At 37.8% G+C, this 26,563-nt stretch overlaps 1 protein-coding gene across 2 annotated transcripts; it reads right to left on the bottom strand.

The window, feature by feature from the left end:
- Positions 1 to 2,721: 2,721 nt before the first annotated feature.
- On the bottom strand, positions 2,722 to 18,092 carry LOC101856698 (calcyphosin-like protein). 2 transcript variants are annotated; one of them, XM_005110390.3, is made up of 5 exons: positions 17,987 to 18,092; positions 17,640 to 17,803; positions 15,854 to 16,034; positions 14,641 to 14,847; positions 2,722 to 5,457 (listed from the first exon to the last, which is right to left on the bottom strand). In XM_005110390.3, the coding sequence occupies exons 2-5, from the start codon at positions 17,774 to 17,776 to the stop codon at positions 5,356 to 5,358; spliced, it is 627 nt and encodes a 208-aa protein (XP_005110447.1). In that variant the 5' UTR covers positions 17,777 to 17,803; positions 17,987 to 18,092; the 3' UTR covers positions 2,722 to 5,355. The 2 variants fall into 2 exon arrangements, with proteins under 2 accessions (XP_005110447.1, XP_005110446.1); XM_005110389.3 differs by lacking the exon at positions 2,722 to 5,457 and adding an exon at positions 9,485 to 12,076.
- Positions 18,093 to 26,563: the final 8,471 nt, after the last annotated feature.

Consider the following 26,563-nt stretch of genomic DNA (forward strand, 5'->3'; position numbering starts at 1 on the left):
CCTATATTTTTTTTTAAAGCATGTGAAAGTATGCTTACTTTTCATGTAAGTTTGTAAGTGTTTTTCTCCTATTGTATCAAAAAGAATCAGTGGTCTCTTTGTGTTGTGAGTCCATAAGTTGTTTCCATAGGAATTTTTTTTTCCTTTTGTTGACCTGGTGTGGTGACGGTTTGTTCATGAAATGTGATGGAAAGTGTTATTATGATTGGTATATCACTGATGTATGTACATGGACATATATTTACTGTGAGTAAGACTGAGTGAACTCGAAGTTTTATATCTTTTTTCCTAATCAACTGCACAAGTTTTTTTTTCAATGCTGCGTCTAAAATTGGTTTCTTGTATTTGGAATGGATCAAATTGTGCCAAAATCAAATGACTGGTAGCTTTTGCTCGTCTACAAGGGTACACGAAGCTACCTTCAAATGTTATTAAATACAGTCATTTGGTCGTTTGCGGGAAATTTCTACATAGCTGGTTGGCAGGTGCTTTGGTGTGGTTTGCTCCTTCGTTCCCATCAAATATATATCATCTTTATCTCTCCCAGAACATCTATTAACATCTCGAAAATTCAGCACTTATTTGACCTAATCTTTATGCAAGTGCCTTAAAACTGTTACTAAAAATAACTGAAATTTCTGCGGTGGGTACTGGGTATAAGGGTCTTAGGGTTGAGTCAAAACTGAAGGATCAGTTTCGCTTTCACTTCAGCACAGCTTCCTTGTCTGTTCAACTGGCTGTCCTTTGGCAAGATATGGTTCAAGTTTCTGTCCAATCTCATTTTTTTTTCATCCAGTGTCCCTTTTTCGGGTGCCATGTTAGTGATATTATTCACATCAGACAATCATTCACCGTGAGAATGTGAGTAAGAAAGAACAATTATATATTTCAATTCTAAGATGAAACAGTAAGGGAATATGAATAACAATGATAATATCTTTTTGTTAGTATTTGGCCATTTAATTCATTATTAGTTTAGGTTGGGTTGTTTTTTTCCTAATTTTGCCGTCTATTCTTCCTTCCCTGGGGATGGGACACACATGTGACATATCCCTTTTACACTCACTTCACACAGAGAGACCAGAATTTGAACAGACCCTATCAATAAATCAAGGTTTCTCTCTCTGGTCTTATTCTGATTGTCACAAAAATAAGAAATACATGTGTACCTTCACTAAGTTAATGAATGAAATTTGTGTTTATATTGTTATTCCCCCCCCCCCCCCCCCCCCCCCCCCCTCTCTCTCTCGGGATCTACCTCTCTGTAAATTATGTAAAAATATGTTCTCGTGTAAAGATCTCTTCTGATAGATTAATGGCACTGTGTCTAGATGTAATTTGTAATGTGTATGTTGGTATGAAATATTTCGTTGACTATGACACGACACTTGAATGGTGCAAGGTACGCCAGTATTGTAGGTTGCTTCTGTGTATGTCTGTTGATACAATGGTGGGAGAATTTCCCACGTCTGCTTACTACTACTACTTGTTTTATCGATAGATTTGAAATGTGAAAAATAACACAGGGGTGTACTAAACAGAGAGGCTTTGTTTGTGTAAGTGTAAAGAGAAGCACATCGACAACGTGTCTGTGGGATAGTGGTGATTCCCTTTGCTGTCGCGGCACGAGACTCAAGTTCAATTCTCGAATGTGGAGAATTTTTTTGGAGTATCTCGGTCTTTCTGCTGGGATGTTTTGTCTCTATCAGCCTGGGTGGCCCCGACAGGCAGAGTTGGAAGCCGGCCTCTTAAATGAACTAAATTGTGTCAATGGTGGCGTAAAAACCACATACTTGGCTGTTGCTGTTTTTAATGAACTCACTGCTTTTTTATGGAGAAATGCAGGGTGGGCTGTTCGTCTTTTGACCTTTACTTTGAGACTGAGTACTGGTTTGTTTAGTTCCTTTTTTTGCGTCAACCCTTTTGTTTATAGCTGATTTGTTCTTTTGTGTACATTAAAATATGTTGTCACTTAATTAACTGTTTATGTTTTTCCCAGATCAGTGACAGAATTATGTATATTATATTGTCATAAAACTATTAATGATACTTGCAGTACAGTGACAGAATTATATATATAATATATTGTAATAAAACTGTTAATGGCACTTTTATTTCAGTGACAGAATGAGATATATCCTTTGGTGTTAGACTCTTAATAGGCAGTTCAGTGAACGAGATCGGCTCGCGGCGAAATCAGCTCCTCGCCGCCCGTAGAAAACTGAGCGGCGGATTGCGTCGGTGATTTGATGACTTCAGAAAATCGCGATTTTTGTTTCATTAAATAGTAATAACCAACTACTTCTGATACATGTTTTTGAAGATTTTTAAATCATCTACAAAATGGCGTCTTCCTTTGGCAGATCCGACTCGTAGAGCCAGAGATATTTTGATTTGAATTTAAGCCAAGTTTCAACATTTGATATCTTTTTCCCCACTTGCCAAGCAGTTTTGTAACTTTTCTGGCAGTTAGAAGTATTCTTTATCTTTAAAATAAGCCTAGAATGGCTGTATTTAGCCCTGTCTAACGGCGACTAGAGCCAGCGCTGTTTTTGGCATTTTGGCCAAAATAAACACTTTTGAGTCACTTTCAACTCTCTCACTGCCAATGATATATATACGTCAAACTGTACTGAAAGTGTCCGCCACATCATGCTATTATATTTATGGTGAAGATATATAAACACACAACTCAAAGAACAGAATGCGTGAGATACAAAATATCTACAAAAAACGTTTTGTTTTATTATAAAATATTTGGAATCACAGAATCTTGAAGAACGCCAGTGACGATGACATACAAGGTATTGTGACAGTAATATCTCAAGTTTTGTTGTAGTTTTCAAAATGTATTGTGAAAAGAATGTCTTAGTCTTGTTTCTAACTTTCATTCAGGACATTGTGTGAAAGTAAATATATCTGTGACACTCAGAGAAAATGTTCATTACCAAAAGTTTAGGGAAAACTCTTGACATAACCCACAGTAGTTATGAGACGTGTACCTTCCCTACACTCCAGATATACGCTTGAGTCATACTGTCATACCTACTTCTCGGGTATACTCACGAGTCGTACCATACTGTTATACCAAATCCTCCTCCTCCATGTTCATCATTTATGAATTGATAGCCAAAGTGACTTTTGGAGTCTGTGCTCACACCATGAAATAAAATGTTTTTGAAATGCAAAGATAAAATTGTTGAGTGGGTTGTTTTTGCTTTTTTTCCAACTTGAGACCACATCAAGTTGCTTCTGAAAAAAAAAAATGAGTAGCTCAAACTCCAAAAGTTTTTTTCGCCTCACCTCGTGATGTTGGATAACGAAAAAAGTGGAGTTACAGTAGCCTACTCACTTTTTTTTCAGCAGCGACGATTAAATTGTTGTCAGCACTTTTCCATATCTTATTTGCAAAATCTCCATTTTCCTCGACTGCTGTTGCCTTATGTGTTTTTCCATGTTTATAATTTATTATAAAGTTGTCTTTTGTTTGGGGGAGGTGCTTATGTGCATTTATTGTACACATTTGTTCTCTGACATTTTTACAAATTTTTGCAGTCTGAAATAACTTTTTTTTTTGGGGGGGGTAGGTTGCTGTAAAGTTTTCTCCCTCCCTCTCAATCAAGGAACCAGCTGTTGCAACAAGCTGTTAGCCCCCCTAACTCACCAAGTCAGGAATTCAACCACAGCAACAAATCAATGGAGCCTTGCTTTGGAAACTTTATGATGCAGCTAGCTATAGATTTTATTTTTCAGACATAACTAGCATCAAGTATGAAAGTTGAAGTTAATTGATTTCCTGTTCATTTGCTCTTCCTCATTTCCTTCCCAGTCACAAAATGGCTATGTTCATTGATCAGACTTTATGGCTCTTTAACTTTATAAGTAAAATATGGAAATTAACTTCCCTGCACTAAATGTCCCTCTGTCGCCTAAGTTGGGGGTAGTAGTAGCCAAGACTGTAAGAGAGCTTGTTGATATTGAATAATGGGAGAATTCTTTCTCATGGAATGTTAATTTACATTACAAATGTATGTGTGTATGTGACTGAGAAAAGGGTCTGGTAGCTGTATGGGCTTAATTTGAGAAAATGGGGAATAGAGTGAAAAATGTTTTTTTAGTCAAAATATAGGTTTGTCAGGGTATCACCTGATCAACCATTTATTCCATCCTCACTAAATATTGTGTATGCCAATTTTTCTAATAAGTAGGCCTATGTTTTTGAAGGCTTTTCAAAGCACATGTTTATTACATAACATGGCGAAATGAAACTTTAACGTTAAGGTTTTTCATAAACGTAGTCGGTGCAACACTCACACACAAAACCGGCCACATCTTAAAAAGTATTTGTGACATCTGGAAATGTTTTTAAAATAGAGTATTAAAGGCAATTCTATGTAGAAATGCAACAAACTAAAAAAGTTTAAAACTGCACGTCATGTCGACCCTGTTTCAGGCACGTACACAAATGTTTGAGCAAAATAGAAACTTTTTCAACAAGATTCAGGTTCCCCTTGCTACACATTATTTAATAATATATTGTAGTTTGTCCATCATGGTGTGGTGGTGACCTTTGAATGACCAGGATGACGGGATGTAACAGACCATGGCTACATACTGTATATTTGTACATATTATGTTCTATATAACTGATAATGGCTCCCTTCCTGCACAAAGGATACATTTTTTTTTAAATCAATAATATGAAACAAGTTTAAATTTAAATAATAACAAAATGAGAAAAAAATGTAAAAATGAATAAATACATGTACACCATACATGATCAACCATTGCTCTACAAAGCACCGTTAGATTAACCACATTTTTTTCAAAACATTTATTTATAAAAATAAGAATTGTGTAATATTTTAATTTTCTGTGTTAAAAAAACTTGACTAAAGGTTATTTAATTCAAGTTTAAGCCATTCCAGTCACAGCTTTTAACTTTTAGAGTAGGAACCCGCATCAAACTTTCACTCATGTACAAGAATTGATTTTGAGACTTCCCAGTTTGATTTATAGGCAAAGGAGGGTTTAGTGATAGTTATAAGTTATAGTTTGGCTGTGAAGAGAACATGGGCAAGCTGTCACACTTCATTAAAAAAATCTTCAATTTAAATGTGCAGCAAGTTAACTTTGTGACCTGAAAGCGCTAATCCAAATCAATTCTTCTGCTTTACACATGCACATACATGCGTATAGAATGGATTAATATTTTGTGTTAGCAGAAGATAAAGTCTCTAGTTGTATTTTCTGTTGCTTCCAAACTGGTTGTTTTTATTATCTTTCAGTTTCAGGTTGTAAAGAATTCAGTCAACACTTTTGCGTTATATTTACACACACTAGCCACAGATTCTATCAAATTCTCCAAGCGTTTCTCATCATGAGGTCGAAGTAAGCGTCATTGTCCACTGAGGCGCTGACACCGACGTAGTAGTTGATGAACTCCTCCTTGGTGATCTGAAACATGGTTACAAGAGAAAGTCTATTATAGTTGTGGGGGTACAAGAGAAAGTCTGTCATAGTTATAGCAATACAAGAGAAAGTCTGTCATAGTAATAGCGATACAAGAGAAAGTCTGTCATGGTAATAGCGATACAAGAAAAAGTCTGACATAGTTATAGTGATACAAGAAAAAGTCTGACATAGTTATAGCGATACAAGAGAAAGTCTGTCATAGTTATAGCAATAAATAAACAAATTATTGATTGTCAGACAAGATGGCATAGTTGTAGCAATAAATAAATAAAATTGATGGTCAGACAAGAGAAAGTCTGTCATGGTTATAGCGATACAAGAGAAAGTCTGTCATAGTTATAGCAATAAATAAATAAATTATTGATTGTCAGACAAGATGGCATAGTTGTAGCAATAAATAAATAAAATTGATGGTCAGACAAGAGAAAGTCTGTCATGGTTATAGCGATACAAGAGAAAGTCTGTCATAGTTATAGCAATAAATAAATAAATTATTGATTGTCAGACAAGAGAAAGTCTGTCATAGTTATAGCGATACAACAGAGTCTGTCATATTCATAGCGAAACAAGAGAAAGTTTGTCATAGTTATAGCGATACAAGAGAACGGCTGGTCTATTACAAGTTATAGTAAGTAATACAAGACAAAGTCTGTAATAAGTTACAGTTACTGCGATATCTTTGTCCATGCATACATGTCCTGGTTCCACTTCACTCTTCATAAACCATGTAGGATTGTACTGTAAATGCTTGTTAAATGTTTTACACCTTCATTGACACATTTTGGAAGAGTGGGCGTTTGACAAGCGCTCTGGTCTGGTTTGCTCTTTCTTTCTCACCAAACAACTATGGTCTTTATATTTATATTCTCCTCCTTCTTTTACTTTTCTTTGTATGTTTATACATTACCCTCTAGTAACAACACCTCTAACCTTGGCATTTATTATTTATAAGACTTAATTGTGTTGGAAGTGCTGTACTGTAAAACTTACAAAACAATTTTTTAAAATAACCATTTTGAAAGCAGGCTGCATGGATCCGATACCTCCATATTCGAAAACTCCCACTCAAGAATCAGAACTCACATCCGAGCAAAACTCTTAAAAAATCTCACCATAGACATGTGGGTGGTTGGCAGGTGCTCTGGTGTGATTTGCTCCTTCTTTCCTTTTGTCCTTAACTCACCTTCTTTTTTCTCTGTATGTTGCTCCGTAGTAAACCTCGACTAATCTTCAGCACTTATATGACATTGTTACAACGTGCCAGTTGGTCGTCTTCTGGCTGGTGACATCTTTGTTGTTTACACATAACATACACGTGTGTGTGGTTATTCTTTACAGCATGGGACAACAACGGCTTGTTTCAATTAAATAAATGAGGGGGGTTGGTGGGTGCTCTGATGTGGTTGGCTTCTTCTTACCTATCAACAAACATCTATCATCCTTATATAGATAATATATCTCTCCTCCTTTGTATACATGTTACTTTCTTGTAACGCCTCTAAGCGTGTTCATATGACCTTACGCTATAAAACACTTACCTAACCCCTCCCCCCCCAAAAAAAACAACTCATCTCTAATCTTCTATGTTTATATTATCATGACTTATTTGTGTCACAAATGCCGTAAAACACTTACTGAAACTAAATTAGATGAATAAGAACTATAGAGGTATTGAAAAAATGTAGCTCTTGACGGCCATGTTACACACAGACATCTGACACGGACGGGGCGCGACAAGACGAGAGAAAACACACATTGGAGGAACACACCGTGTCTCACCAAAGCCGTGACTCTTTGCAGTGGGCTTCACAGAGCCTTCGCTTGTACAAAAACTGATGTCCATGAATTCTTGTCTGAAGCAACTTGCGTTGCAGATGCATACATAGTAGTGTGAAATGTATATTCTGTTCTCTCAGTATCTCTCTATTTCTTATCATAATTATTGAAGGTTACTTGTAGGAGTCTCAGTATAAATTAAAACCCTCTGCATTGAACTCCTTTCCACTTTCATTTTCCTGTACTGGGAATTTTTTCCCCCCATAATTTCTTCATAAATAATTAGTATCAACTAGTAGTATCAATAAAGAAATCCCAGAGCAGAAAGTGTGAGTGATGCGAATGTACATGTAGTTTATGTACACATTGTCATTTGTATTTCTACACTGCACTACACGTTCTGGTTACATCTTGGGAAATGTTTAGAAAAAGACATTGCTAACTTTGACTGTGCGGTGAAGTTGTAGATCTTGTCACCTTCCATGGACCAGTCCTGGATATATATATAAGTTAGAGAGGTGTGCCGGTCACTAGGGGAGAAATAAATCATTCACTCGCAACAGTTGCCAGCCTCACATTTCCGGAAATAGCCGTGGGGATTTTTTTTCCAGAAATTTTGTGCCTTACTGATGTATGAACAAGAAAACAAGCTAGAAAACTCTCAGGTCTTGCGCACTCGTGGCAAAATGTGAAACTGTATTTTTGTAGCCCACTAGCTGAAGACAGGCTCATGCAGGTGAAGAATTGGAAAGTGGTTACTTAGTCACAGTGCGACAAATGTTATGAGATTTTAAGTTCTTTTTTCAACCAGGCCCCGCTACCGGGAGGTCAACATGTCCAGTCAAGGACAGATCATGAAAACAACTCACACACTGGCTCCTCTCTCAACCTCCAAGATCAATTTCTTCATATCGTCTGCAAACTGTTCAAATTTTGTAAGTCCAGACAGCAAAAATTTTCAAGAGTAAAAAACTTTCATTAAAAAAACCCGAGCTACCACCAACATTAGGAATTTTTTTTTTTTTGCATTTAGAATTTGAATTTCTACCAAACATTTCTTGAGCACATGCAACCGATGACATAGATTTTAAAAAAACTGAAATAAAAATCATTTTCAAAATGTTGGACTTAGAAAATCTGAACAGCTGCTAGATGATATTGATATATTATTCAGAACTCTGCGCCATGAGAAACATAATTGGCCATATTTAAAGTTTCGATTTTTTCTAAAATTGTAACAGTCTGAGTCTGAGCACATATTCATCATCATCATTGCCTTTCTCACCCTGGATCAGGGTTTAGGCCACGACCAAACAATTTCTACCTTTCCCTATCCCGGGCTAGCCTCTTGATTTTATTTCACATCATTCCACTCTACTATACTTGTACTGCATAAATTGAAAATATGACTGGTCTTTGTGGAAGTTTGTGTTTTTCAAAAAAATGGAAAGTAATCTGACCACTCACTCGAATTGACTTGATTTAGTTGTCATAATATATACACAGGGAAGGTGCAAAAGTAGGTGCCCAGTAAGTACCACATTGTTATGATACTTAACTCCTTTAGATTATTTGAGGAATGCGTGAATACCAACGACAAATAGTTGGAGTATCTGAGGAATAAAGGCTGTGCTGGTTATTACATGCATATATACGAAATTCTCATTGTTTGTACAATAAATGCAGTAAGTATTGTACAAATTTTCTTTTTCCGTAACTGTATACCTATTTTTGCATCCCCCTGAGTATATATATCATATCCAAATCATTTATACAGATACATTACCAGAGAGATTAAAATAGAAGATAGGTACAGTCTTAACCAAGTAACGATGATAGGTATAGATTGAAAGGAAAGCCAGTGACGAGACCGTTTTGGTGGTGTGATATATATATATAAATAAGGGAAGAGGAGGGAACCCAAAACTGGAATTTCACAGGGGGGAGTGGAAGTGAAAGTTTGGAACAAGCAGACGGGTGTCCAACGGACAACAGCAAACAATACATCACATCATGGGAAACAGATTCTTACACAGTCTTCTACTAATTTTAGCTGTCTTCACTAGATGTAGTAATACTATAAAACAAAATGTACTAATAATGTGGTTTAAGAATAAAAGAAGCACTTTTCAAAAGTATTAAAATTGTGTGTTAAAAACACAACATCCTACGTTTTGTTATTGAATTAATACTACACAATTGCAAAAAAATAATTGAAGGAGAAGACGAAGAATCATTGAATTCTGACAGTTTTTAATACCGTATACCAATATAGAATAACATGTCAAGTATATATGTACAAAGTGCTACAGCCATGTCAAAAAAGTCAACAGCAACTATGAATGATCAGTGCTGGATTTTTAAAAATCAGACTGACACCATAAAAGCCATTCTTTTAGCATCTAACTTTTGCAAATTTCATGAGTGGAAAACCTCTCTGGAAAACTATGCTGCACACAAGAAAAACAAACAAAACATTATGATGAACAGTTCTAGAAGGTGTAACACTAACAAACATTTAAATGCTCGTGAAAGTTGAAAGTCCTTTTTGATGTTTTGCAAAACACAAACTTTTTTTCCCCCCGTTTAACAGAAGGCAGACACAACTCCTCAATTCATAACAAGAAAATTCAGAACACGCCGAAGAGCTGACAAATTGGTGGTTCCGGTACAGATATTGTGAGATGTGCACACTTATGCAAATATTGAACAACCCTGGCAGTCTAGCTAACAATGATACATATACATGTATTTTGATTCTCAGGTGAGCAGTGCAACTCGGCTAAACATTCACAAAACAGTAACACTTAAAGTTGAGGGATTGCGTGTGGGAACAAAGCGGCAGCAGAAACTACACAAACACCGATGAGTCATGAGTCACAAACATTGCTGCTTTAGCTGCAATTCGCTCATGAGGAGAATCAGAAACTATGAACGGTGGGAGTCTGAATAAAAATTGGAAGGGTGTCAATTAAACCATTTCAATTTTACTTGTGCCATCACGTCTGGTTATTTTAACTTTCAGTAGTGTTTATGTTGGACTTTGGGAACGTCTACTGATTTTAGCAAACGACTTACTGAACTCTTCAAGGTGTCCAATCAAATTTCAAACCTCCATTCAGTGGAAAGAATCTAAAAAAAAAAAGCAACCTCTGTTTCATCTGATGAGTGAAACCTTAGAAATTTTACAACAGAACTTTCAAGAAACTGGTGAAGTGTAAAATTAAATATGCACTACCATGGGTAAAATTAGAAGCCTACAAAATAAAATGTGTCAACATACAACTACATAAATAGTGGAAATAAAAATACAAAGCTTATCTAAAATGAACTCTTCAATAAATTGAGCATCTAAAACTTCGGTTAACATCAACACTGAGTAAGTACTACAGTAAGCGATTTGTAACAAGTAGAATATATATTTGACATTCACACACACACGTATGCACCTAAACAGAAAACAAAAAAGAAGAAGCAGATGAAAGGAGACAGAAATGTTCTTGAGAGTTGTACATCAAACTGTAAAGCAATAATATTTTGGAGCATGGGCTTTTTAAAAATCTGAACATATGTTACCAACATCAAGGACTAATAATTTACTGATTAAAAACTAAAACTTACTTTGGAACCATTCTCCCAATGAATTAAATTCCCTCTTTCGAAATGTAAAAATAAAAGTCCAAATAAAAAAACCAGCAATGATAACAACAACAAAACAACATCATCAGCGAACAGAGCAACTATCACCATTATCATCACCTTTACCATAGAGACAGAAGTGTTGTAGTAGGAATGACAGCAGAAGCCCAGAAGGTAAAAGAAGAAAGATCAAAAGACAAAAACTATAATTGTTCAGCAAAATATATAGAACCATACTCATTCAATCATCTGCACACAAATATCACAAGAACAGAAATGTGCACTGGAATGCAATTCTTTCTTGGGGGTAGGAAGGGGAGGAATGTTAAAATGGAGGAGAGGGGGGTTGGAGGGGGGGGGGTTACCCTTGAAATTGAGCAGAATTGAGAGAGACATATTATGTGTCGCAATGAGGTGGAATCAGGCACTCGCCAATTTTTGGGCCTGTGGGGTTATTGGTATCATCTTAAAGCCTGTTCATTTGCCTTAGCTTCGATGAAAAAAATATCCATCTGTGTTGAATAGAAGTCGAAACATTTGCAATTGAAGGAGGTCAGGGTCGCCAGGTTTGAGAGGTGAAATTAGCGAGAAAATGGCCGCCAGAATATAGTAATTTCCATAGCTTGAGAGTACTTAGAAACTGAAAATTGACATTTTTTGTGCGTTTAATCAATGTTAAATCCACACAGAAATGTGTTTTAATGGATTATAAGGTGTTGAGCACCCCACCCCTCATGCCAACTTCTTTGATTTCACTATTTTGACGAGCGCCCGATTTCATCACGATGCCTCACATAAGCTTAAATTGGGTCTATCCGAGTTACCAACATGCAAAACTCAGTGTGCTGACAGGGAGATATGAAGCAGCATGCATGCATGACAAGCAGGCAACTTATCCCAGTTCCGTGTTACAACTCGACTTACAATCAAAGACAAATCCATTTATTCCCATACTAGATGTATATTTACAAAGCTTCATCATGTATCCAACAAGTCATTTCTAAACTGGATCAGTCTTTTGCAAACAAACAAAAATTTGAAAAAAGAAAATACGATCACAGAGAAGTAGATGAGGTGAACACTACTACAATTTCCAGGCATTGCGCATCATGAGATCAAAGTAAGCGTCGCTATCGACCGAAGCACTAACTCCAACGTAGTAATTCTCAAATTCTTCCTGCGTGATCTGGAAAAACAAACATCGGTGACCGTGAAGAGACCATGACATAAAATGGTGACTAAAGTGTATCATGTATATAAATTTCAGTATATAAGAATGTGAGTGTATGTGATGAAAATAAGGTGAGAGACATATATAAAAGATACTGGGATATCTCGATGCAAATACAGAGAAACAAAGTTTATACCAAGCATACCGGGCAAGTATGTCCAAGTTGTGGGCTGGATAAAGTGATTCTGAATATCTCGAGAGCCAGAGCAGAAAAATATTGGGTAACATAATTTGAAACACCCAAGCTCTCAAAAGTGAGACTAAAACTGACACTTCAGCTTATGTCAATTAGGGGCATTTCATGAGATAAAATATTAGATCTATCGTTCGCGGCTGGGCTAGAAACTATTGACTTAAATTTTCAAGACAGACAGTTTGTTGTTATTGATTAGCAGCTCATCGAGGGCAGCATTCATTATCAATTACAAGGTGGACTCATGGGTCAGCCGGAAACTCCTCGCAGGCCATTGTTTGCCCATGCCTGGTTTGTCGCTGGTTCACAGTTAGGAAAACTGTCGCCTTTACCCTCACTGACACTTTTGGATTTCAAAGAACCTTGACTTTTAGGCTGTCTTTTAAACCTCCATCCACATTCATGGGCCAAAAAGGAGATAGAATTTCAAAAGCTTTCACTTTATTCTTCTAATAAAATAAGGGGTCTAAAAGATACAAATTACATCATCTCTCCAAATGTAATGAATTTCTTTGTAACAAAGTCAAGCTCTGTAAAGTTTTGGCTATATACATCAACTTTGGACTGAACATGAAAAGGAGGTGGGGTGTGGCCTGTTCAATAATAAAAACGCTGAAGTCACTTCACAGATTTTATATTTCACAGAACTATTCTTGAAGAAAATAGGATCAGTTGAGATCTCAACTATTTCTCAAACACATTCCACACAGCTGAACATGCCATTATTTTCTGCACCAGTCTCCCTGTCTCATTTGAAGAGAGTTCACTGGACATAACAACTACCGAAGTGTTCAGACCATAACTTACAAACACTTCTCATGATCACAACCGACTTTCCTGATTAACGTCTTGACCATCAACGATTTATTTATAGAGGCACCAGCCATCCATGTCCAGGAGTTGTTTTAGCCATTGATTAACGTCTCTAAAACTGTACAACAACAGTCTCTGGACGGAAAACTGATCAAGTACAAGAAGAGGGAGTGACTATACATTGGTATAAACAGAACGCCAGTTCTTGATGAAATTATGTTTTTAAAAACGAGATGGGCTGGGAACTGGGAAGATAAACTTTTTGAAAGTTGATGCGATACTGGTTGATCTAAATCTCCTTGAAGAAAAGACTTTCACATTATTTCTCCTCTGTTGTCTTTTTGAGAGAAAAAAAAAATTAACAAAGAAATGGGATGGGTGAAAATTTACGTTAGATCTTTCCTTATTGTTAAAATGTTTAAAACTTACAGTTGGAGGAGAAAAGTTCAGCTGATATACTTTAGACAGAAAATATTCTATGCTAAGTTTGACAAGTGACGATTTGTACCAAAACAAAGACCTGTAGCAATAATAAGTTCAGTGACAGTTGGACGCATTTCACTCAAATTCTACACATCGCATTCATTTGGCCAGTCAACTTTGTGTAAACTCTGTATTTTAACGTAAGCTTTTCTTATGCGGTAACTTTGCTGTCCGCTCCACAATTTGTTTAAACACGTCGAAAACTATCTCAAACTCAAATTACTCTTCACTATTATTGATGAGGTTCGAGAAAATAAGGACTTCAAAATCTTGCACAAAGTTACCACCAACAACAGAAAACATAAACTAACACTTCGCCATCTTTAATTAAACCATCAACAAATTTATTCTATTATTGAAAAATTTGGCACAACATCAATTTAAATTTTAAGTGAAGTCACTTACATAGCTTCCCTAGGAACACAAAAGGAAGCCACACTGATCTCATTAAGTTATTATATCATAACATCAAGCTGGAAAATATTACAATTATCTAAATTTTCAGTCAAAGCAAAGTATTTTCTCTATATGAAACAGGACCAACAACCTTCATAATTTCAACAGCCAAGTAAAGAAAAGTGCAACAGCTGTCGGGGTGGGTGGTTGGAGAGCAGCTGACGATGCAGACAGAGAAAACCAAGCAGGAAAACAGAAATACTATCACAAGGTCTGGGTGCAACATGCAAGACGTTATATATAAATGAAAATGAAGCGTGAAGTTGTAGGAATGACTAAAGCCATTCTTTGGATTCAAGAATATATAAGGAACTACATGTCAGTCCTGAAAATAAAATATGAAAGAAAACAAAAAAGGTAATCATGTTAGCTAATCATGGCCTCTTTACTTACAAAATAAACCATGAATGCTTTGTGAACGTCTTATTTGAACTGTTTCTCAGGAATCCAAAGAAAGTGAAATAAAAAGATGCATACTGCGTGCTACCTCTCTAGAACTAAACATTTACTGACTGCTGCACATACCATGCTTACCTAAAGAACATCACAGCTGATCAACAACCGACAATCTTACCTTTCCATCCTTGTCCTGACTGTCGAAGGAGTCTAAAAACTGTCTCAAGACTTGGTCCTCCGTCCATTCACCGCTCAAGTACTTTGGATGCTTCGACGCTGAATACACTCCCTTCAGATCTTCAATTGTGACTACACCATCTCCGGTTTTATCCAGCTTTTTGAACGCTTGGTAGATGAGATTTTTCCTGTTTTGGCTCATTGCAGGCTGCAAATACCAGATCAGTCACAAAGTTCATTATGAAGGCTCGACATCTCACCTGCTCGGTGTAAAATTCCGTCATACGTCAGTTTTCAAAATAGTGTATTATAGTGGAGTCTTACATTATGGAGTCTACTGGTTTGAAGCCCATGATTCATCTCAAATTTGCCCATTCAACCAATTCTCATTCATGAAATCAATAAATGAATACACATTATATATCATTAACAGTTGTGTATGAGAGAAGACAAAGTACATAACAATATTTCAATGATGGAAATGGGAGGTCAATGAGGGAGAGCATGAATGGGTTCAGGGACTTATATCATGATTTATTATAGGTCTCAGAAAGAAAAGCATTTGCCCTTTCCTCATATCTATTCTCTTTCTCACCTCAAACAACCAACAATATTTATGTGTCCAAATGAGCTATCAGAAGCTCTCACTCACGATATTAAAAATAATAAAACAGCCTTTGATCTCTCTTATACTTTCAAATTAGTAGAAATGAATAAGAATGATGAATGACAACTCGGTCATTTCCCCCCTTCCTCATAAAGCAGAACCTTTTCTGGAGAAAATATGTACAGTTGCCTCTATTCAATACCCTAGAGGTAAGGAATGAAAAAAAAAAGTGGACCTTTCGAAAAAATAGGGTACTGACCATCTTAAAGAGAATTCCCAACAGTAAAAATAATCTTCTCTTACTTGAAAATCAACAGACGTGACTAACACAAAGTCTTAAAAAAGAATTTATTTATATCCTACCCGTCCGAGTATGTCTTGAAACATCTTAAACGACCACTTGAAACATCCCAGATGACCATACACGTACTGAACATTTTCTGTGATTAGCCACTACGTGGATGCTTAAAAAAGACGTTATTGACTTTGAATAACAAGGTGTACATTAGTGCAGCAAAAAATTCTGTTCTATGTTATTCATAGGACCACAGGCAACAATGGGGTCTTTGGTAGAGGCAGCTGTATCACTCAACACAACTGAACTTACCCGCAACTTTACCAAGAACTCATCAAAATCAATAGAGCCACTGCCGTCCTTATCAAAGATGGAAAAGAGCTCATCAATGGTTTCTTTTTCAATTTCAGTGATGCCGTAGTCATGAATTCCCTTTGCAAACTCTTTCCTGTCAAGACTTCTGCTTTCATCGTCATCCATGATTTTGAAGGTTCTGTCATAAATACGGAGAAATTGCAGTTGGTATTAAAAAAACTACAACAACCGTGAATGAGTTTGTCACTCTTGCAACTAAAATATGTTTGCAGTTACGAAAAACAAATCTGTCACATAAAATGATCAACATCGTACTCACAGTGTATAACATAAAAGTGTAAACATAAATATATGTATTTCTTTCTACTTTCTTACAGTCAACCCCATATACGTTGGCTGACAGGAACCTAAAAAAAATTGCGTTTCACGACAATTAGAACAGTTTTCAAAAGACAAAAAAGAACTTATTAGACAAAACAGATTTTTTAAGGGGTATTTGGCAGGCCTAAATTTTCTCTAGATACCATTATCCAGTTCATAAAAATGATAGCGAGGAAAGTAATGCATAAAAGCACAAAAGGATAAGCTCACACATGAGTTTTTGGTGGCCATGTGCAGACGCTTTATTTTGCATGATATGTAAAATTTATAGCAAGAGATGAAAGTATAGTTTTCCATGCGTGTTAATTCCAAGGTTCAACAAGTCACTAGGGGAAAGCTAAAAGAAGCTGAACAGAAAACATAAACAAGCAAAAAATAGATCACAGGCATTTCAGGTCCCTGGAACACAACAATGTATGTTTTTTAATACATGGCAAATGATATTCCCATATTATATTGATGTACTACAGTGGGTGTCGCATTCAACGAGAAGTCGGCTCCAACGAGGCTATCCTTAATCCTCGATTTTTCCTCTATATCTCTTTGTAAATGTACGTCAGCTCCAACGAGGTTGCAAACAGACTGAAGTCGTTTCAACGAGATAGCGATAACCAAATAAAAGCGATTAGCGGCCCCAAAAGCGAAGATTTTTTACCTTTCTCTCCATCTCACTTGAAGCACAAGGCCCATTCTTGATTCCTAACACATTGTATTGCTAGATAATCTAGTGTGCCTCCTAATATAGGCCCCAAAGCCAAGAGGACAGCCAAGGGTAAACCTGGTAGGGATGGGAGGGGGTGGGTGGGAATGCGATGCGGGCTGTGTGAAACTGGATGAACTCTGGATGGATTATAGGTCTAGATTGAGACCTTTATTTTTTTTCAATTTTCTTTTCTTCCTCTAATTAGAAAATCCAAGCTCCCGTCTTCACTTTAAGAAGATCTGGGCCTAGATGTGAGAGGGTATGTTTCCACACGAGAAGTGTTCCGGAACAAAAAATCTTTTAAAATGCAGAAATGTCGACGGCCAGAACACAGCTCAAACACGCGCACACTGATGCTGTTTGAGATTCTCGTCATAAGGGGGAACAACTGTTTTAATTACTGGTATTGGTACATCGTGTAATATAATAACTTGTCTCCTTTCTTTTCTTTAGCCTTAATCACGTTCAACGAGAGGTCGGATCCAACGAGGACGACAAGCCGGTCCCGGCAACCTCGTTGAATGCGACACCCACTGTATACGAATAACAAATAATCATTCACAAGGTAGGGTGAAGTCTCTCAGAAACTTGATCAATCTTGTTTATGTGTCAATTTTTACTACTAGATCTAGATTCTAGAGTCTAGATCTAAAGATAGATCTAGATTCTAGATCTAGATCTAGATCCATATCAACTAACCTCGCCAGGCCTTTTATTCCTCCTGCTCCCCTCGTCAAGCAAGCCAGTCGCAGTTTTTCCACTGGATCTGTTGCTTTTTGGAGAGCTATTTTCGATTTGTGTTGCAATTCATGCTGTGTTCTCTTAGTGGCTGCCATGATGAAATGTCCCGCGTCTGCTGAAGCCTGAAATGAACGCCACAAAAGTGTAGAGCTTGCAAAAGAATGGCGATTGCTAAATCATGCTACGCAATTTTCAGTGTAGTAAGTTGTTTTACCAAAGGTTGACTGTTCAGCTGCCAAACCACAAACAATCCTGATATACTGAAATATATTATTGCATATCCTCATCACTAAAGAAATAATTACCTTCGTTAAGCTGCTGCAATAGTGAACTATTTACCGGGAACAAGTCTAATCCTGGTTCCAAAATATCGATCTCGCGTGGCCCGCAATCGATGTTTTGAGCAATGTTACCTAGCAACGATGGGGAGCATTCCTTGTTTGTAGTGCACCACACGATGGTTTAAGTCAGTGGTTTTCACTGTAGCAGTAGATAATCTCCTATTTACTGTGCATTATTTCCACTTGTATTCAGTTACACAGATATATGATGTCAAGAGACAAAAGTTCTCTCTATGTTCATGCAAATCATAAGAGTCAATGGTATGTTATGGAAGAGGCTAGCCGTACTTAATGACGGCTAGACTCGTAGTCTAGCCGTACTTATTCTTAATATGATGGCTAGATTGACCATTTACAAAAAATAGGCCTACTGAATTGTAAATATAATAATATACATTTTTAGTGTACAGTACCTAAAGTATTTGTATTTGAGACGAAACCAGGTGCCTTAATGACAGTGCATGTATTTTAAACCTCCTGTTTTCTAATGTAAATAGGGCCTAAGATAAGTACGGCTAGATAGGGCCAAACCTAGATCTAAGTACGGCTAGACTGGCAGTCTAGCCGTACTTAAGTACGGCTAGACTCTCAGTCTAGCCGTACTTAAGTACGGCTAGCCACTTCGGTATGTTATTGGTTGGAATACTGAAATCGCTGGGCAAAACAAAAACAATAATGAGTTCAAAGGGAAACAATACCGAAAAAAAAATAACATTCACGAGGTGGGTGTGTCTGGGGTAACGTATTTGTTGTATCTCAAGGAGGGGAGGGGGAGGAAGGCTGGAACATCTTGATGTTCGATCACGTTGCTGTAGCTAGCTGCTCAGGTACTGAAGAGCTACTCCGCATGTATGGAGATTTGTTACAACCACGGGAAGGGACATAACCAAATAGTTTGCCTTAGCACGGTAGTGCCGACTTAATGTCCTTTATTATGCCGCCGGTTCCATCACATTCAACATGATTCTAGATTCTTAATTAATTCTTAAGTGGCCTTCGCTTGATTTGCACGCGTGCCTCTTGATGTGTATGTTTGTGTCTGTATTTGTGTGGTAACGTCTCTCTCCCTCCCTCTCTCCATCTCTTTCTCTCTCTCTCTCTCTCTCTCTCTCTCTCTCTCTCTCTCTCTCTCTCTCTCTCTCTCTCTCTCTCTCTCTCTCAGTGAAAAGAGATAGCCAGCGAAGTGGATGGGGATTAGTTGCATTCGCCAACAATAAAATCATCCACAGAGCATCTGGAGCCTGCAGCAGGGCTACATTAAGTATGGGAATGGAAATTGAAGCCATCACGAAAGCGCTTGAATGAATAATTACTCAGCATCGCCCCCACTAAACGAATTCATCATAGATTCCACAATGTGTGCCCTCAGAAAAATCAAAAAAGGTTTCCAGAGATCAGAATGGATTCAACAGATCGAAGCAACGCCAATAAGATCGCTCACGTGGATTTTCTGCCTTGGCCATGCAGGCGTTTAAAAGGAAATGAAAAAGCCGACAGACTGGCTGGTAGGGCCACCTCAGAAGACAGCATGGTTCAACCAGACAAGGTCGAGATCCTGAAATTCTCTCGCCACCTAATTGGAGAGGCAGAGGCCAGTACTGCTGTGGAGAGAATGATGGCCTTGGGAATACAAAAAGGAAGCGGGAAATCTAGCACCTTGCACTTGCAGGAAAGAACAGAAGAGCGTTCAACCAGATATATGCACTGGCACAATAAGTAGAAAGACCCTCAGAGGCATTTTGGAGAGAGCAAACGGAGCATCTACGGACATGTCCGGAACCCAGGGATGTTGCTTCCTGAATCAATTAACAATCCCCCCCCCTCTCTCTCTCTCTCTCTCTCTGTGTATCTCGTTCTCTTTTCGTCTCTTACTCTCTTCGACTATCAAAGCACCCCGGAAATAACAGTTCACAAGAGTGACAAACATACAAAACAAGTAGAGGAAAAATGACGATAATAAGGATGAGGAAAGAAAAAGCAGTTCCCCCTTTGTTGTTCCGGCACAGTGTGGGCAGACATTGATAAATCAGCCCATTTACAATTTTACTGTGCATAGGAACATTATTAATATCCCCCTTTGGGAATGGCCCAAAGACAGTAGATGTTTTTACGTCCCCATTGACAAAATTTATCTCATTCAGAAAAAATGTTTCTGACCCTGTCCCAGGCTAGGATGAATACAACATCCCAGTAGAAAGACCGAATAAATACTCAATAAAAATTCTCCTAATTCGGGAATCAAACTTTGTCTTCTGTGTGCAACAGTGAAGCACCTAACCGCTACACTACAGATACCAATAGAAATAGAAAACTCTCCACACACTTGGACATAAACTGCCACCCCAAAAAAAATTCAACAAGAACAAATGCGAACTGAGTTTTGATTTTTATTTATTCAATATAACATAAAAATCGACAGGCAAGGGGAGGGGAACTTTCAGAGAGACACTTCAAAGGCTTAATACATCCAGCATCAAGGATATACAGTTTAAAAAGAAGAAAGCAAAAAGTAAAAACATACGGAACAAAAAAAGAGAAAGAATAATCGTTAGTATGTGCACATCGCAGAAAAGAATCTTAGAACAACTCTAATTCCAGCGACCTTCTGTTTCAGTTCATCGACATCAATCGGTGAAACTGACAAACAACCGGTATCTTTGTTTTGTTTCTTTTGAGTAAAAGCCTGGGTTCTCAGCAGCCTCACGGTCATCATGGACAGAGAAATACGCAACATCCATACAGTGTAGAGGAAATTCTGATATTTCAATGGCACCAGTGAGCACATAACAAAAGTCATTTACCAACTAAAATGTACTGCACTTTTTTTTTTAAGTGTCCAAAATTTATTTTTTTAATGTATGTGTTTTCAAATCCCCATTGAGACAACAATTTATTTAGATCATTTAGGATGCAGACCGGGAGGGATACAACATCCCAGCAGAAGGACCGAGATACTTGATAAAAAATTCACTCCATTCTGAAATTGAACTTGGGTCTCCTGCATGCAGTAGAGAAGCACCTATCTGCTACACCATAGACGCTGGTGGGCAGCGAGTAATTTATCAATGAGAACCCAACGACCCAGAATACAAAATACTAACTTCTCTACCTTTCTCAGGACTTGGTGTGGTTTACAAAACAAGCCCCACCATTCCACCATGACTTCCTCCATTGCCCTGCAAGCTCGTGTAAATCATTGAAAGAAGTATACATGACAAACAACAATAAAAAGAAAGCGTCAGCATCAACATGTACAGTAGAATCATCGTCATAATAATAATAATAATAATAATAATAATAATAATAACATGACATAAAGTTTGAGAAGCATGCAAATAGAGCGGACTTGCCATGATGAGCAAATAATAAAACACTGTAGTAGACAGTAAGCCTGGCTAAAAATGTCGCCGTCGCCTGGCACGACCAGCTTCGGACAACGTCCACAGCAACACTAGGGGAGGCCCCGCCCAGGTGTCCGGAACAACACCGCCACATACAAACAAACAAACCTACAGGCGGTCACACAGTCACAGAGGGAAAAGTAAAGGTCAAGTAGATCCCCCCCCAAGTCTTTATTTTAAGAAAGAGTTTTACATTACTGTACTTGCAACACAGTTAGGTCATAGAGGCGCCACAGACTGGAGGTGTTACAAGAGTCTAACAAACACAAAAAAGAAGAAGAGATAAGGACGATAGATGTTTGAAAGGAAAGAAGGAGCAAACTATACCAGACCACCCACCAATTACCCACAAAATTCTTTCTGTATCACGACGATCACAGCACGACCGGAAGGTCACCCTGGATGTCGCATACTAGGTCAAGCACTTCGAGCTGGGGGGAGCTACACTTTACTTTTATCGACACAGAAACAAAAGGGAAGAAAGCTCATGATTAGAAATGGCATTATCCCTGTCCATAAATCTCAGTGAGTGGAATGAAAAAACACATGATGACAAAAGTACATTATTAGTAAATGTATTAGTACAATACTGGAAAACTGGGTGTTTCTTCGCAAGCATCTAGTTTCTCTGAACAGTGAGTAAAGTAAAAGTATTTTTCAGTGAACCTTCCCCTTCAAAATCAGTTCATGAAAAATTCCATAAAGCTTCCAAGGAACATTTGAGGTATCATACATTTTTGTGATGGAAAAAACCAAGGTCTTTCCTTTAAAATAAAACACAGAAATCACCAAACAATCAAAGTGTATCATTTTGACAACATTTTTCAATCATCAGAAGGCTAGTGGAGACACAATATCTGCACACAAAAAACCCCAACAGATGTTTCTTAAACCTAAGGAAAAATCCTGCGACTTTCATCAATGCATACATATGTGTAATATACGCAATGCCTCTCGTTCCAGTTGAAATATTTGTAGGCCTACAACTATACTAAGTCTATTTAACTATTTTAACACACAAAAACTGAAAAGGAAATTTTCATGTAAAAAGAGACATGCAATCCAGTATTTAGGAATTCACATTCAACCATACAGAAGTTTTGAGAGGTTCCGACAAAATGAGATACTTCTCTCAATATATGCAAATGGGGATCAGATATTGGTCGAAAATTGAAAAAAGGGTCTAATTCGTTGATTTTTCAACTGATGGCGTTTTCTTCAAATTCAACATGTCTTTCAGCATTCCATAAAAACATTCTTTACAAACTCAGCCTTTGAATTTGGCTTATCTATGTCCATAGGGATAAAAGCTAAAAAGTACCTCAGTCTGTCAGCATACTCCACAATTAATGAATTATATTTTTCAATTGCACAAAAGTAGTTTTCGACATAGATATGCTTTCAAGGGAAAATGAAGAGAAGCACTTTTCCATATAAGCCAGAACAGCAACAAAATCCATGTGGTCAAAAGTGGCACCTTTTACTCTATAAAACGCAGTTTGAGTTTGAGTAAAGAAAAGCACATCGACACAATACGATCGCCCGGTGAAGGAAGAAGCAAGACAGACAGACAGACAGGAACAACAGAGGGAAAGAAAAGACGAAGCACTCATCAAAGATGCCAATCAATTTAAAACAACCTATTGACAGCATTTTCTTCGAAGTCACAGAAGAACATCCACTCGAAACCCAACAAGAAATCTGTCAAGAGCTTTAACTCATCATCAAGGCTTGAACAAATTATGGAATAGAGTTCTCATGTTCTGCTTTAGGTGAAAGGAATAAAAATCTACCCCCAAAAAAGGAAAGGAACAGAGGATTTGGATCATCAGTGAGTACAAAAACACAGTAGGGGCCTACCGGGTACAAAAACATAGTAATGGGCACTCTCTGATTACAACAATAGTACAAGTCAGTGAAACAAACACAGGCGAGGGATCGGTGCTTCGAAATAAAACATTGTTTTGGTTTATATATCCACCTCCACTTTCTTCATTTCTCTAAAAACTCCTACAGCTTTTTTCTGCCAGGGAGAAAAATAAAGTCATTTTCAACAAACACATCTCTCTATACACCTAGTGGAAACTTCTTTATCAGCAATTGGAATTGTTCACTCAACAAGCAAACCTAACAAGCAAACCTAACAAGCAAACAGGATCTGGATTTTAAAAAAATATTTTAAAATACTTTCCCTGATGAGAACTGAACCCATGTCTACTGTGTACCCTGTATACTTCACTGAGATCAGACAGCCAGGTGTTGGTTGAGTAAAGAAATGCACATCCACATAATAACAGTTTTTACTGCTACGGGGAAAGTCAGACAGAAATAATAGAGGGGACGAAAAGAAGTAGGATCTTCCATAAGTCCCCTCCAATCATCCGCATTTCAGGCCCAGGACACGGGGTAGACACATAGGCCACAGTTTTCAGTCTCAAGAACTGACATAGATACCTAGACACTATAAGTTTATAACTGTCACTTAGTGGAGGGAAGTAGATACCTAGACACTATAAGTTTATAACTGTCATTTAGTGGAGGGGAGTGGATACCTAGACACTATAAGTTTATAACTGTAAATTAGCAGAGGGGAGATATACATAGACACTATAAGTTTATAACTGTCAATTAGTGCAGGGGACTAGATACCTGGACACAATAAGTTCATAACTCTCACTTAGTGCAGGGTACTAGATACCTGGACACTATAAGTTTATAACTGTCACTTAGCAGAGGGGAGAAACTACCACAGACATGCAGAAACTACAGGGAGTGAGTGGAACACAAAAAAAGTAGGACCTACCAGTGGCACCCTCCAACCACCCACACATTTTTGTCACTGGATAGGCTCACTGCTAAGCATTTTATCAATATTGCTGACTGCATGAATATATTGCACATCAAAAACAATATGAAAGAAGGCAGTTTCTATCTCTAACATTCTACAGTCTTGCATGCACATAGCCAAACACACACACATAGAGAAAAGATATTCAGGTCCAGAATTTTTTCTATACACGATGTGTATCTAAAACACACACGTACAGAGTGGAATTCGTACGAAACAAAGCAAAAGGACTTCCGTGCCTCGCCGATTTCATTATGTGCTGGGTGGACTGTAATCTACACAACTGATTCTGTACCCAAATGAAAAGGGGGGAAAAAAAAGAAAAGAATGACCAGTTTAAATGTTTCCTTTGTGATATTTTCAGTCTGTCAAATACAGCTTCTTGATTTGTCCTCAACTGTGCACTCTATGAAAGGGACAAGAGTCTCACGCAACATCGGTCATGTAAATACTTGTCTATGGCATTGCGCAATCACTGTCAGAATAACAATGGCAAATCTGAGGTTGCTGATTTTCCCATAAAAACCAAAAGTTAAAAATTTCAGGAACGCCTGCCGTAGAATTAGTTGATGTCCCTGTCCCTACATTATAAATGTGTTGCAACATGGAGGAATCAGGCGTTCATTAATCTTCAGGGATATTTGGACTTTTTGGTATCAACTTCAGTTTTGAACAGAAGTCAAGCAATTGAAGGAGGTGGGGGTCACCTGGTAGCAGAGGTAAAATTAGCCAGAATATGGCCACCAAAGTTAAGTGACTTCCCAGCTTGAGAGACCTTGAAAACTGCAAATTTTCTTTTTTTGTGTCTTTGATCAACATTTTTCAGTAAAATTCACGCAGAAATGCGTTCTTAAATGAACATACAGGTGCTGAGTCTTAAAAGAAATATCATCCAAAATTGCCAGACGGGTGAGAAAATATCAGTTTTTTCGACCTCATTATTTTGAGAAGTGCTTGATTCCTACACATACATCCAAACACACGCTACAGTGGTGGAGGCAACATCTGGCCAGCAGGAACAAGACGGCAGACCAGTCGATCATCCACGTGGACCCTGTCTGAACAATCTCGGCTACTAGTTACATTTGAGGAAAAAATCATGGCTATACAACGGCAAACGATTTTTTCACAGGCAGTTTTCTTTGAACATGGAATATATGCAAGAACACACACAGCAACAAAGCCATACACAAAACAATAGCATTGATCTCCAAATGTCAAGCCCCCCTGAATTCCTCCAGCATCCTTTCTTCCACTGTCAATGAAAGAACAACATTCTCATCATAAGTCTGAGTTTTGAGTATAGAGAAGCACATCAGCACAATAACAGTGATAGAGTGCAGGGAAGAAGCAAGACAGATACACCAGAAACATCAGAGGGGAAAGAACAGAAGTAGGACCTACCAGTGGTGCCCTCCCACCACCTGAACATTCTCACAATTCATGAAGCTAATTCCCCAGAAGGTCACACATCCACTGGTACAAATGGCACTCTTTACCTTCACAACAGACACAGGTATCTTTTGACAAAGATTGAGTAATCTATTTGACAGATAACAGAATATTTTTTTGTGTTTTTTGTTGCTTTCTAAAATTTTTTTTAGATCAATACTCATTCCATATTTCAAGGAAATAATTTCACAGCTCCATCTGAGCACTAGGCTAGGAGAAAGTCCGGGATCTTCCAAAAATAACAGGAACCCCCCCCCCCCCCCTTTAATCCAAAAATAAATATTGGCCTTCCCCATCAACATTAGAAAGAGTCATTTCTGAATGGCCCACAATGCCACAGCAACCCGTAAAAAGTTAGACAGGACAAATCATTTCTTTTAAAAATAAATCTAGGAATTTTTACACCCCCATTAATATAATTTAGATCATTTAGAAGGCAGACTTCTGACCTTGCCTGTCCGAGCCAACCCGGGCTAAGAGGGAGACAAGATCCCAGCAGAAAGACCGAGATATTCTATAAAAATTTTCTCCCCCCCCCCCCTCCCCTCTTAGCAGTACAATACTGTTTTGTGGTCAAGGCCTCTGTGTGGAGCAAACCAACCCTAGCAATGTTGTATGCTCAATTAATCACAAGGTTGGAATTTCACTTCGAGTTTTAATAAAGTGAAACGCATCAATGCAACAAGTGTCATTAGGTGCACGGAAAACCAAGACACAAACGAAACACAAGCAAAGAAGCAGGACCTACCAGTGGCGCCCTCCGACCAACTGCAAGATAAAGGGCCATACAGACAGAAACAAGAGAAGGAAAGAAAAGAAGTGGGATGTATCAGAGGCACC

The sequence above is a fragment of the Aplysia californica genome, unplaced genomic scaffold, assembly GCF_000002075.1.
Source record: "Aplysia californica isolate F4 #8 unplaced genomic scaffold, AplCal3.0 scaffold00885, whole genome shotgun sequence".
In the NCBI taxonomy this organism is placed as follows: Eukaryota; Metazoa; Mollusca; class Gastropoda; order Aplysiida; family Aplysiidae; genus Aplysia; species Aplysia californica.

What these genes read in the sequence shown, in the direction of transcription:
- LOC101856698 (XM_005110390.3), bottom strand. Translation starts at nt 17,776, where the DNA reads ATGGCAGCCACTAAGAGAACACAGCATGAATTGCAACACAAATCGAAA. An exon ending in GGAATAAAAGGCCTGGCGAG is followed by an intron (nt 16,035 to 17,639) that starts GTTAGTTGATAT and finishes TATTTATGACAG; the next exon opens with AACCTTCAAAATCATGGATG. An exon ending in GTCAGGACAAGGATGGAAAG is followed by an intron (nt 5,458 to 14,640) that starts GTAAGATTGTCG and finishes ACCATGTTTCAG; the next exon opens with ATCACCAAGGAGGAGTTCAT.